The 18,177-nt window shown below is 45.1% G+C and overlaps 3 protein-coding genes across 4 annotated transcripts in view; 1 reads left to right on the top strand and 2 right to left on the bottom strand.

Annotated features, from left to right (window-relative positions):
• The window catches only part of lpin1a (lipin 1a), a 40,137-nt gene extending 36,653 nt beyond the window's left edge, over positions 1 to 3,484 (top strand). For both annotated transcript variants that reach the window (XM_080850098.1, XM_080850099.1), the window contains exon 21: positions 585 to 3,484. In XM_080850098.1, the coding sequence (XP_080706224.1) occupies positions 585 to 744 (160 nt within the window). In that variant the 3' untranslated portion in view covers positions 745 to 3,484. The remainder of the gene's footprint in view (positions 1 to 584) is intronic.
• A 131-nt stretch (positions 3,485 to 3,615) lies between these two features.
• pfn4 (profilin family member 4) lies at positions 3,616 to 4,895 on the bottom strand (the record flags this gene model as incomplete). Its single annotated transcript, XM_080850286.1, has 4 exons — positions 3,616 to 3,926; positions 4,085 to 4,190; positions 4,464 to 4,598; positions 4,779 to 4,895. The coding sequence occupies 4 exons, from the start codon at positions 4,893 to 4,895 to the stop codon at positions 3,898 to 3,900; spliced, it is 387 nt and encodes a 128-aa protein (XP_080706412.1). The 3' UTR covers positions 3,616 to 3,897.
• An 866-nt stretch (positions 4,896 to 5,761) lies between these two features.
• itsn2b (intersectin 2b) overlaps positions 5,762 to 18,177 on the bottom strand; it is a 52,542-nt gene continuing 40,126 nt past the window's right edge. The window contains exons 30-40 of the mRNA XM_080850285.1: positions 15,559 to 15,680; positions 15,212 to 15,318; positions 14,527 to 14,710; positions 13,410 to 13,508; positions 11,935 to 12,102; positions 11,113 to 11,337; positions 9,343 to 9,464; positions 8,946 to 9,028; positions 8,517 to 8,600; positions 8,068 to 8,241; positions 5,762 to 7,573 (exon numbers count right to left, since the gene is read on the bottom strand). Of these exons, the coding sequence (XP_080706411.1) occupies positions 7,416 to 7,573; positions 8,068 to 8,241; positions 8,517 to 8,600; positions 8,946 to 9,028; positions 9,343 to 9,464; positions 11,113 to 11,337; positions 11,935 to 12,102; positions 13,410 to 13,508; positions 14,527 to 14,710; positions 15,212 to 15,318; positions 15,559 to 15,680 (1,526 nt within the window). The 3' untranslated portion in view covers positions 5,762 to 7,415. The remainder of the gene's footprint in view (positions 7,574 to 8,067; positions 8,242 to 8,516; positions 8,601 to 8,945; positions 9,029 to 9,342; positions 9,465 to 11,112; positions 11,338 to 11,934; positions 12,103 to 13,409; positions 13,509 to 14,526; positions 14,711 to 15,211; positions 15,319 to 15,558; positions 15,681 to 18,177) is intronic.

Genomic DNA, 18,177 nt, shown 5'->3' with positions numbered 1-18,177 from the left:
CACACTGCGGCGGAGCTTGAATGACACACACTGTGAAGGTGTTTGAATGACACACACTGTGAAGGTGTTTGAATGACACACACTGCGGCGGTGTTTGAATGACACACACTGCGGCGGAGCTTGAATGACACACACTGTGAAGGTGTTTGAATGACACACACTGTGAAGGTGTTTGAATGACACACACTGCGGCGGTGTTTGAATGACACACACTGCGGCGGTGTTTGAATGACACACACTGCGGCGGAGCTTGAATGACACACACTGTGAAGGTGTTTGAATGACACTGCGGCGGTGTTTGAATGACAAACACTGTGGTCCTGTTTGAATGACACACACTGTAGCGGTGTTTGAATGACACACTGTGGTCCTGTTTGAATGACACACACTGTAGCGGTGTTTGAATGACACACTGTGGTCCTGTTTGAATGACACACACTGTAGCGGTGTTTGAATGACACACTGTGGTCCTGTTTGAATGACACACACTGTAGCGGTGTTTGAATGACACACACTGTGGCGGTGTTTGAATGACACACACTGTGGTCCTGCTTGAATGACACACACTCTGGTGCTGTTTGCAGATACGGGCGCCTGTGTGAGGTGGTGGACCACATCTTCCCACTGATGATCCGGGGTCAGGAGTCTGATTTCCCCTGCTCAGACACCTTCAGCCAGTTCACCTACTGGAGAGACCAGCTGCCCGAGGTGGGACCGGAGGACAAGGATGCAGGGAACGACTGAGCTGACGACACACACACACACACACACACACACACACACACACACACACACACTGAGGGGGAAACACACACACACACACACACACACACACACACACACACAGACACACTCACACACACACACACACACACACATCCATAGTAATGTATATATACAGTAGACAAGAGTATAGAAGATGCTCTGAACTGCAATACCATATGAGTACCTCTACGCACAAGCATCCGGGCACCTTTTAACAAAAGCATATTAATCTTTGACGTTTCTACATGTTTACGTGATTATGTTATTTATTTGTTTGTGAATCTTTTATACATTTCTGTCCTTAAACTAACACAAAAAAGACATTAATAACCTTGTGCCAATATTATAATTCCACACAATCAGTCATCAAGGGTAATTAAAGCTCTTAAAATGCAATCTTCAGCCCTTATTTTTAATAATGGAGACAAAGCAAGCACTGAGATAGCGAAAAATACTTATTGTAAATATTTCAGTACCATTATGCACCAAAACATCCGCCATACATCTAAAATCTGTCACATATGAAACAGTTTGTTGTGCACTTTTAAAAGTTTAAATCTAAATTTCACAGAAGGATTTGATAAAACATTTGGTTGTTTGGCCACACTGGTGTAGAAAATAAAATAAAACCCGTCTCAGGTCTTTCTCAGATGTCCAGGCACCCATGTCCCCAGAGGGACTCGGAGTGCTGTAACGTTTGTACTGATAAAACACAGGGAAGAGCATATGTCAACATCACACCAACGCTTCCAGAACAACCACTTTAAAGACTGAGTTGAATCAGTTCTCAAGCAGAACTCCCTTTGTTAAAAGCACTGTGGATGGTACTTTTTGTTGCTGGATTTTAAAAATAGTCCTTTTATATAGCACGCACTTCAAATCCCATTTAACCTTTTATATCATTTTGCCAATGAATAGTAGCATTCCTCTGATAGCTGATGTTTCTTTTTTTTCCTAATCATATTTTACGGAACTCAGAGTTTTAAAGCACATATTTATTGATTTACTGGTTACTGATTGCCAACTGATTACACAGCCTGACGGTTATGGAATGCGTACATGTTTTGTTTGTCCAGTGCATTTTTTACTGACTGTGGTTAAACGTTAACAGCAGACAATGCAAGGAAAACTCAGGGTGTGATCGCTGCCATTCACACAAACCCCATCTTTTTTATTTGGAACTTTATTGAGCCACTCTGCGATGACCTTAAAAAAGAGCCGACTTTGTAACATTTACATTAAAGTCATTGCTAAGGTTAAATACCTTTTTTCAGATAGATAAAAGAATCTAATGTGTAATGTGTGAGGTGACCGTCATTTAAAAGAGTAAAGTAAGAAAATGCTTGCACAAAATATATCTAAGAAAAAGGTTTTGAATTATATAAAAAAAAGAAAATCCAGCATGAATATTGTAAGTTGTTATTATATATCGCCGAATGGGTTTCAAAAGTAGCCAGACCAGCTGTGTGCAGTCAGGGGATTGTGGTGTGTGTTTTCCGATGCCGTTTGTTAATAGTAAATATTATGTGTTGGGACTAGAGAGGAACGTGTACCAACAACACAGGCCGACAGAGTGTGTCTTACTGTGACTGATGCCCGAAAACAGTTAATGTTGAGTAGCCGGTGGCTTTCGCTGACCCCCTACAGCAGGAGTCTTCAACAGGGGGTCCGTGGCCCCCTGGTGGTCCTTGACGGCAATGCAGGGGGTCCGCAACATGAGCCTATGTTGATCAGTTCACCATTGAATTTTTTTATTTTTATGAATTGGCTTTGATATTTTAACACATTTCCACATTACTCTTGAATATAAAGTAAATATCGTGTTATAGGCAGAATATCTGTGCAGGCGGGGGGGCGTGGCGGCGGCGGTTACAAACACGCACGTGCGTGCAGACACATCAGTGGGCCGCGAATTACTTTCTAGTCAGAATGGTGGTCCCTGGGACAAAACCAGTTGAAAACCCCTGCCCTACAGGATGCTTTTTAGTCACGGTGTATCACTGGTCATGATCGTGTCAAGAGCAGGATGTAGTGAAGTGAAACATTGGGCTGAGTGTGACTCAGAAAAACCCTGCCGTTGACTAGCAGTGTTGCCATGGCAGCTGTCCGTCAAGAGATGCTAAGATGCGTGTCGTGTATTTAGTGAGGAAATGAGGAATCAGATTCACGTGAATGCAACATAAAATGCCGTTTGTAACCATAACACTGTTTGTGAGGGAGATGCTAAACAAAAGGAGTGGAAGTTTGTTATTAGTGTTATTTTTATTAATTCTTAATTTGTTGTACCACTACATACCATACCACTGTGAGTTAACCTAGACTGCAGGTTGCTAGGGTACTTCACCCGTCAGTATTTTCATCTTTTTACTGCAGTGGGTTCCCTGTAGAGGGACTGACCCTTTAAATTGAACTGAAGCCAATATATTCATACAGTATCAGTGTCAGATTCTGACATGACAAGCATTACTGTTTTAACAACTCATCTCCTTATTTTATTTCTGTATGTTTGTGTACAATTAACTGTCACCACTTTAAAGTCTGTCTGTATGTTCTGTGTCAGTGGTACTGGTATTCTTTCTGTGAAAGATCTCGTTGCCTTAGTTTTGGCTGACATTATGTCACTGTTTGCTTTCAAATGTACAGAGGTAAAATTAAAATTAAATTAAAAATCTGTCTATTGAAATATCCTTTCAATAAATGCAAAGCAAATGCACTGCAATGTTGTGATCTGCTGTTTGTATATGTCCAGTTTTAGACATAAGGTCAGAATTCACATAATTACACACACTCACACACACAAAAATATATATTATATTAGGTGCATAGCATATTCAATAGACATATTTTATAAGCCTATACTGGAAAGTTGGAGGTCAAGATGGCCTCATGAATTATCTAATTTCTTTCACCATATGTGAAAGTTAGTGAGTCATTTTTTGCTTAAAATAAACAAATAATCACACCTTATCTTTTCTTTAAAAAAAATCAGTTTTATTCAGAACTTCTGTACTACAATCACCACAGTAAGAAACCATGTTAATTATTTGAAACTATACTTTGGTTGATCTCTCCCACATTAGAAGATTAGAATGGACAGTCAATATTGGACGAGTGAGGACTCCATTGCCATCTTCATTTTCCCTTTTCTCTCAAATACTCTGCTGCAAGAAATTCATTTTAATAAAAAAACATGTTTAGTGTTGCGAGTGTGTTGAATTATGAAAGAATAATGAGGTTAAAGTAATAATAATACATTTATTTTATAGGGCGCCTTTCAAGAAACCCAAGTACAGAAGGTTCCAGCAGTGTTTCCACATACCCAGTTTCTCCACAGCTTCCACACACACACTGGGGTACATGTTTTCGTTGTATGTAGCCACGATGATGTACAGAGCTGTCTTTACCAGCAGCAAACCATGCCCTTCCTGAGGTAAAGAAAACAAGCAACAACAACCCCTCAACAACTCAGTCAGAGATACCTAGGTTAGACCTATTTAAAACTGCAGTTTAAAACTAGCACCAGGTTTAGACTTATCTCAACAGGATGCACTCACAATTGGTTGTGTGGTATGCAACGAATGTAGACAATTACGACAGTGAAGAGGTCATTGTTGCACTATAGCTGATTTCAGCACAAATATACTTCGTGTATCAACGTGAGGAAGGGCTATTGTGGGAGTAAAAGTAGAAAGACGTACACATTTTGAGTAAATAGAATTCTTGTCAGCCCGGACACAAGAGTATAACCTCTCTTGAAAGTAGAATCCATGCTCTCTCGTAGACATCAACTGTTTGAAAGCGTCCGCAAACATGTGTGCCTGTTGTGACGACAACTAAAGAATGAAGAAAAACAACCAATATATTAAAACAACTATCCGGTGAAAGGCTATGACAGACCAGGACCAACAATAACATTGATATCGCTACTTGTTTTTCACATGACCTTGGCCTTTTCAGTTTTCACTAGCATAACGTGTTGATATATCTTTTGTAAGATGAACGGTCAAACTTACGTTAAAGCGTGTAGTTGCCGCCACAGAGATTGCCTTTTTTGCTACTAATATTGCCGCATGTTCTACGTGTCTTGTGTCAATCAGGCAGTCATTAATGAGACTTTGAAACTGATTCATGGTGGCGTTTTCATCCTGGTATATTTACTGAAGAGCCAGCGCGTGGCGTCCTTAGCAACGGTCAACTGGGAGGACGGTGATGTCATCTTGAGGAGCGCAAGAATCTGAGAAACTTTCATCCATGACAACTTGTAGGTTGTAGTTATCAAACAGACTCTCTCTTAAACTAGGCTATATCATTGGAAAGCCTTATTGGTATACAAAATATATAGACTTATTATAGAGTATTGTCTTGAGTAGCCGATTTGATAGAAATATTTTATTGGTAAGACAGCTTCTGAACTCTCCAGGTTATCTGATGACGATGGAACAAGTAAAACAAATTTTTAAAAAACAATGCGGCTGTCCGTAGTCTATTTAATTGGGAGTTAACCTCTTCTCCATGTTGTACCCTAGGCCACTGATCCCCGTTTGTCCAGAATATATAAAGTTGGACATTATCTAATTTTTTTTTCACAATTTAAAGGAGGTTTCCTTTAGAATTATCCACAGGTGTTATCCCATAAAGCCATTTCTTTCCTCTTTTCTGAATAACCCCCTTTTCTTTCTGGACATTTTCCACATTCTTCTAAAAGGACTTCTGTTTACAATGTTTTTACAAATGACTTGGAACATCACATGGGCACAATATCTTTCAAGTACAATCGTAACAATGATTGTCTTATGACCTTTTGTTAAGGGACAGAAGATCTAGAATATCAGATAATCTTTTCCACTTTTTTCACCCCCTTTATGTTTTATTGTGTGTCTTCATATGTGGTTTTATAAATAACATATAAAAGCAGAATCGGTTGTGAAAGTTTTGCCTATATTTCCCTATTCATAAGCTTACATCTGAGACATACAAAATGTTTGAGATGAGGACATTTTTCGTAATAATTTTATTTTTTGCTAGAAGCCCAGTCGTGTCCCTCTTGGTGTGGGCACTCGCACCTCAACAAAAAGACACTGCTGCCCAACCAACCTCATCATCTCAGCACAGTGGCTGGACTACAATCAAGACAGGTTTACCACCTTTAAAAAGGAAAACAATAAAATATCTCACATACAGCACATGGCATTAAGGGTCAAAGGAATATAAACACAAAGAATTGCGTTTAATAATATTCATGCAGTAATATTTACGCTTTTTAAGGGACTTGGTCATCTACAGAAAAAAGAAAAAAAATTCCACTCTACTTCATCAATCATTCACAGGCACTGAATTAAGATCTCGAACGGTTAGACCTTAAATCCCACAAACCATTAGACTCTGGCACAGACCTGGACGAGGGCCCCGCCACATCCGGGCCACATCTGGGCCACATCCGGGCCACATCCAGGCCACATCATTCAACAGCCACAGCCATTTATCCTCTGGAAAGGTGTTCCCTTTTGTGATAGGGCAGTTTAAAACCCGCTGATAGTCAAAATCGCATAAATTAAAAATAAATAAAACTCAGCCCAGCTCATGAGTCCAGTGGTCTGACTGATGACAAGTCTTGCATTGGTCATCACCTCTTCTTAGGTACCGAAGGTAAAAATCAAATCCGACAGAAGCGTCTGGCAAACATGTCCGCTGAAAATCATGTGATGGGAGAAGGGTGACACGGCGGCCTTCCGGAACATTCCACTGCATTCCCTGGGAAATCTATTTCCGGGAGTGAACGAATGGTGATGTGGCGTGTGTAAATACAGAGTGTTGCAGATGGAGTTAAAAAACAAAAACAAATCAAACAAACAGAAAAAAAAAGCAGCAATCAAGCAGCCATAAACACATTTAAAACCCCCAATGCCACATTAGTGTTACAACTAAATCAGCTTCCTGTCTACAAACAAAAACATCCATTCCAGTCAGAGCAGGCACAAGAGAGAGGAACATAAGACAAAAGGACTCAGACAGAGAAGGAAGGAGGAAGGGGGTGCAGAAATCCTGAGATATTTCCAGATCCAGTGGTAAACTATCCCCGTGGCGTCACCTTATAGCACTTTACGAGCCAAACATAATAATAACAATAACAACTAAACTAAAATGGATACTATTTACCACACTTGGTAACAGTCACATGTCTGTGTACTAACAGAGTGCACAGGCCCTCAGCATCATGGCTGAAAGACAGGAATTCATCCATCCATCCATCTATCTATCTATCTATCTATCTATCCATGCATCCGTCCATCCATCCAGTAGTGTTCTCCGCAGTAGTTAAGGGCCTCCTGCTCTCTCTCTCGCTCTCGCTCTCGCTCTGTAAGGCTAGGCAATGTGTGGAAGATCTGGGGGATTCAGTAGTACTAGTGATGTGTGTGTGAGTGTGTGTGTGTGTGTGTGTGTGTGTGTGTGTGTGTGTGTGTGTGTGTGTGTGTGAGTGAGAGTGAGTGTGTGTGAGAGTAAGTGTATGAGTGAGTGTGTGAGTGAGTAAGTAAGTGAGTGAGTGTGTGTGTGTGTGTGTGTGTGTGTGTGAGTGAGTAAGTGTGTGTGAGAGTAAGTGTATGTGTGTGTGTGTGTGTGTGTGAGTGAGTAAGTAAGTGTGTGAGTGTGTCTCATTTGTGCGCCTTGTGATCGAACAGCTGCAGGTCGAGGCGCACCCACACCTCCCCGGTGGGCACCTCGTGCAGGAGCAGCCGTCGCGTCGCCGGGCCCTTGTTCTCCAACTCCTTCTTTATGGTTGCCACGGGAACCTCGGTCCGACCTAGGAAATCTGTGAGAACACACACATTGAGACGAAGAGTTTACACATTCACTGTAACAACATACCAGTCTGAAGCACCTCATGGCCGAGGGAGCTATGACATGTATTACAACCATCTGTTTCAACCAATCACAGTAGCAAAGATAAACGAGGGAGAAGACAAGGTACTTCCTGTTCGTTCCTTAACTTGCACTTCATCAGTTACAGTCCCGCACCTCTTTTTCTTTTCTATGTCGTTTTCTATTTCTTATGGAAAGTAGTATTTATTGTTACACCAGATTTCCATTGCTCTTAGCTTGACTGTTCTCTCCCTTGTACGTCGCTTCGGACAAAAGCATCTGCTAAATGACTAAATGTAAAAGGTTAATGCTTCAGTGGTCTCCTAAAATGACCAGCGCAATGAGAACACTGTTTAAGAGTGCGGAGTGACTGAAATGTGTTTCCACCAACAGATATCTCCTCACACACATCAGGAGTAAACTGATATCTATTCACACACTTACCATCAGGAGTAAACTGCTCCCTTTCAAAGATGGTGATGCACAAGACGTCCTGATACACATCCTTGATGTGAAACTGGCAGTTGAAGCTCCATTTGGGGTTAACGGTGTCATTAAGGGTTCTGGAGGTGTAGCCCTGTGCTCCCATGGTAACCTCACAGTAAGGGTTACTCTTTCCTGCGGCCACACACACACACACACACACACACACAGTTAACACAGTAAGGGTTATTCTTTCCTGCGGCCACACACACACACACACACACACACACACACAGTTAACACAGTAAGGGTTACTCTTTCCTGTGGCCACACACACACACACACACAGTTAACACAGTAAGGGTTACTCTTTCCAGTGGCCACACACAGTTAAAGGCGTCAGTGAAGGCCAGACCAGCCCCAGACACAGGCTGACCCAGAGCCAGTGGCATCTAGATTAGAGGTCTTACCGTTGGGCTTGGAGGATTTGAGCTCGGTGGCTTCCTGGATGGTCACGAGCAGACGGCCAATCCCACTGGCCTTCACTGAACGGGCTGAGGGCATGAGGAGCAGCAGGTTAGGGGAACACTAGGAACCATCTCGTGCATGTCAGATTGATCGTCTCAAATTGACTGACAGTCTCAAATGAATTGATAGTCTCAAATTGACTGACGGTCTCAAATGGTCTCAATTTGAGTGATGGTCTCAAATTGATTGATGGTATCATATTGATTGACACCCAGATTGAGTATCAAATACAGTTAGGATGGTCAGTGATGGCCGACAAAAAACATTAATCAAACAAAGAGTTGAAAAACATCAATGGCTCATTGTGAGCCCAACCACAGTGGAGGTCCAGAACCACAGCGGTCCAGAACCACAGTGGTCCAGAACTTTACCTTGGTATGCCTTTTCCCTCTTTTTCTTCTCCGTCTCGATAAACTGCTCTGACGCAGCCTTGATCTTCTGGACCCAGGCAGTTCTACCAGAGGAGCACATCAAAGCCAGGTTACACTGGGTTTACATCACAGAGGAAACATCAGTAACACCACAACCCTAGCATGGCTACGCTCAATTGTATGTGTGTGTGACAGTGCTGTGTGTGTGTGTGTGTGTGTGTGTGTGTGTGTGTGTCCGTGCTGTGTGTCCGTGCTGTGTGTGTGTGTGTGTGACCGTGCTGTGTGTGTGTGTGTGGGTATGTGAGTGTGTTTTTGTGTATGAGTGTGAGTGTGTGACCGCGCTGTGTGCGTGTGTGTGTGTGTCCATGCTGTGTGTCTGTGTGTTCCTCTCGCTCACCTCTCGTTGATGTTCTCGGTCTTGAGGGTGTAAACGCGGTCTATGTGGGAGATGTGGAAGACGGGCTCGTCGCTGGAGGGGTCAGAGGGCATCTTCACCAGGACCTCGTTCAGAAACACCGGCTGGGAGGAACATGAGAGAGCATGAGGCCCAGGGCCCGGATAGAACCCTAATCTGGAGACCCAGGGCCCGGATACAACCCTAATCTGGAGACCCAGGGCCCGGATACAACCCTAATCTGGAGACCCAGGGCCCGGATGCAACCCTAATCTGGAGACCCAGGGCCCGGATGCAACCCTAATCTGGAGACCGACCCAGGGCCCGGATACAACCCTAATCTGGAGACCCAGGGCCCGGATGCAACCCTAATCTGGAGACCGACCCAGGGCCCGGATACAACCCTAATCTGGAGACCCAGGGGCCGGAAACAGCCCTAATCTGGAGACCGACCCAGGGCGCGGATACAACCCTAATCTGAAGACCCAGGAGCCGGATGAAGCCCGCTTTGGGACGGACACAACCCTAATCTGGATCAGCACCAGCATGAAGACTGCCACTGAGGCACATGTCAACATTGCTTCAGTAAGGGCTACTACCTCAATGCATACTTCTTCCTACAGTAATTAATGCACTTAGTATATGAAATAATCAAAGTTCACTTCTGTTCATGGAAAACTCCACTGTAGTACTGTCATTAGAGTGCCATTCACTCACTCACACACACACACACACACACACACACACACACACACACACACACACTCACACAGTAGAGTTAGTTAGTGCCAATAATTGTGGCACACATGTTTTGGGGGAAAATATTAATTTAATGTCAACAGTTTTTCTTTGAGTGAAAGACCAAGAGGATAAACAGCAAAGACACATTTTTTCATAGCCTGTTTAGCTCATATTCACTAAGGGTGCCAGTACTTGTGTATGGCACTGTACATAACAGTAGAAGTGACTGGTACGGCCCTGAGGTGCTCGCTGAAACAGTCCAAAACACGTCACTTCAAGGCCAGCATGGCAGAATGTTTCCCCAAGAAACACAAGCTGTCTGAGACAGAACATGAGGGTTAGCTGGTGGAGGAGGCTGGAACAGCCAATCAAGATGAGGGTTAGCGGGAACAGCCAATCAAGATGAGGGGGAAATGGAGCAGACACACACTGGCGCCACACAGGCACACACACACACACACTGGCGCCACACAGGCACACACACACACACACACACACACACACACACACACACACACACACACACACACACACACAGTTGCCACACAGGCATCATTTAGCGCTGGCCTCGCTAGGGACGCCTCACTGAGGTCCTCGCATGGCAGCCTAGGTCAAAAGGTCACGACTCCACAGAAAAGCATCATGGGAAGAAGAGGCCAGTTTATGTGCCTAAAGAGCTTTTGAACGCTACACTTATCGGACCTAAAGTACTATCCTAAGCGCTAAAACTGTGCTGACGGCCAGAAAAAGACTATGGTCGAATAGTCTTAAAAGTAGGATAGCTGTTGTTTGTTTACGAACGTTCTTTTGTTATAGCATGAACCATAACATGTGACGTTGGTATGCTGAAAGAACGTAGGTTACTTCCGTAGCTTACGTAGCTACCTTACGTAGGCTAACGTACTGATGTTAGAAAGTTGATTTGAAATAACTCTTTCATGCTTTTCCTGAAATACCCTTTTCAGTGAGGACAGAGAATATCCTATTTGATCTCAGCAGTCAGTGTGGTGTTTGAGCAGTGCACCTCCTCACCGACTTGTACATCTTGAACTGAGTGTTGCTCTTGGGACTGAAGAGCCGGTCGGAGCCGGAGGAGGAGGAGGAGGAGAACTGCTTGGATGCGGTGTGGGTGAGCAGGAGGAAGTCGGTGAACAGGAAGGCGAACAGCTCCTTATTGCTCTTGGTCTTGTAGAGTCTCCCGCTGTGCAGCAGCCTCCGCGGACCCAGGCAGTTAGTCAGGGAGTTAAAGGCCAGGTTCTACAGAAGAACAGGAAACAAACACTGTATGTGAGTGTGTGCCTGTATGTGTGTGTGTGAGCTTATATGTGTGTGTGTGCCTGTATGTACCTGTATGTGTGTGTGTGACTGTTCATTGAGGTGGAAAGATTGCTATATATTTATGAATACATGAGGTTTAGGAACAAATGGTGTTTTAATTACTAAAATGACTTAAGAAGTTTCATTTTTGTATTCTTTAATTTTTGCATTCTTTCCTTTCGAGTGAAGATCTAATTCTTTACATGAAGTAACCGTGAGTCCCCTGTCCAAAGTGTGGCATAGGCCTTTAACACACACACACACACACACACACACACACACACACACACACACACACACACCTCTATGATGCCTTCACTCTGCACGTGGTTCTGGATCACACACACACACACACACACACACACACACACCTCTATGATGCCTTCACTCTGCACGTGGTTCTGGATCACACACACACACACACACACACACACACCTCTATGATGCCTTCACTCTGCACGTGGTTCTGGATCACACACACACACACACACACACACACACACACACACACACACACACACACACACACACACACACCTCTATGATGCCTTCACTCTGCACGTGGTTCTGGATCCACTCCAGGCGGTCCGAGTTCTCCTTCTCCCTGACGCCCTCGTTGACCTGGGAGCACAGCTCCTCCGCCTTCTCCAGGGCCTCCCGCAGGTGCCCCTGGTCTGGGTGGGAGTCCGGCGTGCTCTCCAGGATCTGAACCGTACACATGGACACGTCAGTGCAACACACACACACATACATGAACAAACACCCACATACAGGCACACACACACATACAGGCACACACACACATACAGGCACACACACACACACATATAAGCACACACATACAGGCACACACATACAGGCACACACTCACATACAGGCACGCACACACATACAGGTACACACACGCGCACACACACTCTTGCAGGCACACACACAAACACACACATTCCTGCAAACAGACTCAAATGTTGGCCAAGGTTACAGGAAGCACAATGACGCTGAAACACTAAAATACTGGTACTTGGGTAAAAGGTGAGAGCCAGGAGCACACTCACGTTCTTAATGTGGAGCGGGTAGCGAGTGATTACAGGTACACACGCACGCACGCACACACACACACACACACACACACACACACACACTCACGTTCTTGATGTGGAGCGGGTAGCGAGTGATTACAGGTACACACACACACACACACACACACACACACACACACACACATACGCATGAACAAACACTCACGTTCTTGATGTGGAGCGGGTAGCGAGTGATTACAGGTACACACACACACACACACACACACACACACAAACACTCACGTTCTTGATGTGGAGCGGGTAGCGAGTGATTACAGGTACACACACACACACACACACACACACACACATACACACACGCATGAACAAACACTCACGTTCTTGATGTGGAGCGGGTAGCGAGTGATTACAGGTACACACACGCACGCACGCACGCACGCACGCACGCACGCACGCACGCACGCACGCACGCACGCACGCACGCACGCACGCACGCACACACACACACACACACACACACACACAAACACTCACTTTCTTGATGTGGAGCGGGTAGCGAGTGATTACAGGTACACACACACACACACACACACACACACACACACACACACACACACACACACACACGCATGAACAAACACTCACGTTCTTGATGTGGAGCGGGTAGCGAGTGATTACAGGTACACACACACACACACACACACACACACACACACACACACACACACACACACAAACACTCACGTTCTTGATGTGGAGCGGGTAGCGAGTGATTACAGGTACACACACACACACACACACACACACACACACACACATACACACACGCATGAACAAACACTCACGTTCTTGATGTGGAGCGGGTAGCGAGTGATTACAGGTACACACACACACACACACACACACACACACGCATGAACAAACACCCACATTTGTACTTGGGTAAAATGTGAGATTCAGGAGCACACTCACGTTCTTGATGTGGAGCGGGTAGCGTGTGATTCTCTGCATCGGTTTCAGGAGGAAGCTGGACAGTGGCATCCCTTTGCAGCGATAATCTGTGGCGATTTTCTGCAGACGGAAAGTTTCTAGGATTGTTCAATTCATTCAGAGGTGCATCAAACAACCCAGATGGTTTGTGTGTGTGTGTGTGTGTGTGTGTGTGTGTGTGCCCCTGATGTGTGTGTGTGTGTGTGTGTGTGTGTGTGTGTGTGTGTGTGTGTGTGTGTGCCCCTGATGTGTGTGTGTGTGTGTGTGTGTGTCTGTGTGTGTGTGTGTGTGTGTGTGTGTGTGTGGCTTACTTCTGAACTCTTTCTCCCTCTGCTTTCCTAAAACAACACGCTACTAAGTCACCATAGCATTATGCAAATACACATACTATTACTTCCTGCACTCTGAAAGTAATCTAATTACGTAACAATTGATCCCCTACAACGCGAGCTACTGAGAGTGTGGAGGGAATTAGCCAGTCCAGACTAACAGTAGCCCAATGCCTGGCATGAGACAACAGCAGCTGCCAGACCCTGGTACTGTTCTGCTCATCGAGTTCCCTGTTGTCTCCCTGGAGGAGCAGAGACTGCAGTGGCCAGACCAGAGAGGGACTGGAGGACCAGAGATGCCTTGGGGGGAGCAGAGAGCAGTGATCAAGCTACTGAGAGTGTGGAGGGAATTAGGGAGCCAGCAGTGGCCAGACCAGAGACCAGAGTGATGCCTTGGAGGAGCAGAGACTGCCTTGGGGGAGCAGAGATGCCTTGGAGGAGCAGAGACTGCAGTGATGCCCTGGGGGAGCAGAGATGCCTTGGGGGAGCAGAGACTGCAGTGGGGGAGCAGAGACTGCAGTGATGCCCTGGGGGAGCAGAGATGCCTTGGGGGAGCAGAGACTGCAGTGGGGGAGCAGAGACTGCAGTGCTGCCTTGGGGGAGCAGAGACTGCAGTGGGGGAGCAGAGACTGCAGTGCTGCCTTGGGGGAGCAGAGACTGCAGTGATGCCCTGGGGGACGGGAGGCTGCCTTGGGGGAGCAGAGACTGCAGTGGGGGAGCAGAGACTGCAGTGGGGGAGCAGAGAGCAGTGATGCCTTTGGGGAGCTCACCTTCAGGAAGTCCTTGAAGTCGGGCTCCTGGTCGGTCTTGATCTGCAGCAGGGCGGCGCCGTTGAGCTGGCAGCTGCAGAAGCGGATGTAGGCCTGCATGTGGGACAGCTCCGCCGCCAGGATGTCTCCGATCGTCTGCACCGGCATGTTGTCACCGCCCGTCTTCTTCCTCACACGCAGGGCCCTGACACACACACAGGTGTCAAATACAAACACACACACACACACACACACACACACACACACTCAGATATAAGCATATAAATAAATATATGCATTTTTCACCTTTACACACACACAGACACACACACACGTACATGAAGGTAACCAAAAACATAGACATGCAGGCACGTCATGCACATGGATTGTGATTAGTGTCAACCTCCAGGGGGCAGCAGTGAGCCAGTAGACATTAATACAGTAAGCCTGCAGGGGGCAGCAGTGAGCCAGTAGACATTAGTTAATAAAGTAATCATGCAGGGGGCAGCAGTGAGCCAGTAGACATTAATATAGTAATCCTGCAGGGGGCAGCAGTGAGCCAGTAGACATTAATACAGTAATCCTGCATGGGGCAGCAGTGAGCTAGTAGACATTAATACAGTTATCCTGCAGGGGGCAGTAGTGAGCCAGTAGTAACTTAATGAATACAGTAAGTGCTGTAGATGTGGGTGGGGGGTCTCCATACTTGAGAAACTTGTTGTTGCATGTGATGAGCTCTCTCCAGTTGACAAAGATCATCGCCATCTCCTGCTCCGCTAGACGACCTGACTCAGTCATGGGCTTGTGGAAGACCTACAAAACCCAAACAAACGGTTAATTCAGCATGAAATATATCCAGTTAGTTTGCAGCCTTGTGTACAGTGCAATGCACTGATGCCTAATGTAATGCCTACCCAAACATACACATGCACAATACACATACACACACATGCACAATAAACACACACACATAGCTTGCTTAACACCCTCAACCCACACACACACACACACACACACACACACACACACACACACACACACACACACACACACCTCCAGAACCAGCTGCAGATCCTCCACATATTTCTGCTCAGTCTCGATGAGCTCATGAATGTAGCCCTGCCTCTTCCTCTCCTGGGGGCTCAGGGTGTCCAGGCTGTTTAGATCCGCACACCCTACACACACACACACACACACACACACACACACACGGCATAAGTCAGTGCATTCCAAATATTTATCCACACACACAGGGCAGGATCAGTTCATACATTAGTACAAAAGTAAACACACACACACACACACACACACAAAGTCACAACACAACCTTTGCAGAAACAGAGCCATGAAGTACCCTAACCTAAGGAGGAGACTGGAAAGAGAGAGAGACAGAAAGAGAGAGAGAGAGAGAGAGAGAGAGAGAGAGAGTTCTCTCAGTGGTCAAGCACAGTCACACGCTTCACAGGCTGGCACAGCTCACAGCAAAGGGCCCTGGGGCAACGGGGGCCGTGCGGATGTCCAGTCTTACCTAGCGAGGACGGCACCCCGTTCTGACAGTCCTGGAGTTCCTGTGTCTCATCCAGCTCATCCTCCTCATCCCACAGCCTCAGAAAGAGCAGTTTGCCCCCTGTGCGTACACTCATTCTGCCCCAGCGCTAATCTCCCCCAGCCTGGCTAGCTAGTCCCTCCTCTCCTCTCCTCTCCTCTCGCCTCCGCTAGCTCTGTGAGCGGATCTACGCTAGGGAAATCTGTTATTACCTCAAATACAAGGCTATGGTGACTGCGCTGGGAGACCACGAGCTGGGGACGTAAACACACTCTTAAATCCAACCCTTCACAGCTGATTCACCAAGGTGTCTGTAGGCACGGCTACTGTTAAAGAATGCCTGCTGCTGTTAATGTAAAATGCTGCCCATGACTGCTACACTGCATGTCTTCCTGATCTCATGTCTAGAAAACGTGTGGATTTGAAGGTGAAATAGAGTACAATGAACATGTTTTTTTTTTTTTTTTTCAAAGTGCTTTTAATGTCTACTTGGGTTGATACTTGGGTCACAATTTAAAATCAGGTGATATAGGATTCAAAAATACTTTACTTTTTAGTGTTTTCTTTATCTTACAACACCACACATCCAGACAATTGCAAAGTTTTCCCAAAAACTTTGAAAAAAAAGTGAATTTGTTCACAAAATTGTATATACACAGCATGAGCATTGAGTATACAAACGAAGGCATTGGGTTAAAGAGCAGCATCTTAGGGTACATTCTAAGGTCACTTCAGTGAGAGGTCCAGAAATATACATCAGAATTGCACACGCCACCACAAGTGCTTTTACGCAACCAGGTCAAGAAAATAAATGGTTTAAATGAGCTGTACTTCCATTACAAGGTTCCGATTGAAAAACAAAAATTCATGTTAAAATATTTTGGTAACAACTGACACTGAAAAAATTAATTATTGTTTTCTTTTTCAGAGTCCGACAAATTTTAGGGTCACAGAAGTTTTATGTTTGAACCTGATTAAAATGACTGGATTGTTTTACAGTCAAGCATGCTTAGCAAGTCAAAATGATTATTCTTTTGGTTATTATGATTTTGTGTTTGTCCCAAAACGTGTTAATCCTTTGCAAAAACCAAAAGCGAATCTCATCCTCTTCGACCACATCACAGAGGCAGCGTCACCTTCATGCAAATTAAGCTGTAAGTGCTAGACCCCCACTTGATCAAACACCCCACTGCAAACCTGACTGCAGCATGCTGCGATCGCTACACACACTCGACTGCACCTGTAGCTCTATTCTCTCTTGACTGAGAACGTTCTGGTCTGAAAGCCATCTCTAAAGAGCCAGTAGACATGAGGACTCTGGCTATGTTGTGAAAAAAATGGATTAAAAGAATAAATGAATGAATGAATCCCATCCCAAATAAATGAATGAATGAATCCCATCCCAAATGAATGATTGAATGAATGAATGAATCCCATCCCAAATAAATGAATGAATCCCATCCCAAATGAATGATTGAATGAATGAATGAATGGATGAGTAAATCCCATCCCAAATGAATGAATGAATCCCATCCTAAATAAATGAATGAATGAATCCCATCCCAAATGAATTAATGAATAAATAAATGAATCCCATCCTAAATGAATGATTGAATGAATAAATCCCAAATGAAAAGTGACTCTGGCGGGACCCTGGAGTTAGGTTAGGTGTTGAGACCCAGAGAGCCCTTCCAGAGTCAGCTGTTACCATTGTGAAGACGATTAATGTCTTGTTGCTAAGATACAAACAGAGATGGTCACCCACCATCATCCATATTATAAACCTCAATGAAATGAAAAATAAAGTGAATTATTGTTCTTTTTTTTTAAATCAAGTGGATTATTATTCAAATACTTCAACACCTTAAAGCCTATCCCAAATAAGAATATGTCAGAACTGAATCCATGTTGGATCCCTTGTAAAGTGTTGAAGTCAGGAGCAACTCCACTGCACACACAGCTAGTGGGAAAGGCATTGTGAAACCTTTAAGGCAAGCGTTAGTGGAGGCGTACGCCCTGAGCAAAATGCCTTTGATGGCGTTGGAGGGGCGATGGTGGCCCTTCTGCCCAAAGAACAGGGAGGGAGATCGGAACAGGAAAGGCTCTGAGAGCGACAGGAGGAGGAA

Source organism: Sprattus sprattus (assembly GCF_963457725.1).
Source record: "Sprattus sprattus genome assembly, chromosome: 13".
NCBI classification, from domain to species: Eukaryota; Metazoa; Chordata; class Actinopteri; order Clupeiformes; family Clupeidae; genus Sprattus; species Sprattus sprattus.
The sequence above is the reverse complement of the archived record's forward strand: the minus strand, read 5'-3'. Positions and strand labels throughout refer to the sequence as shown.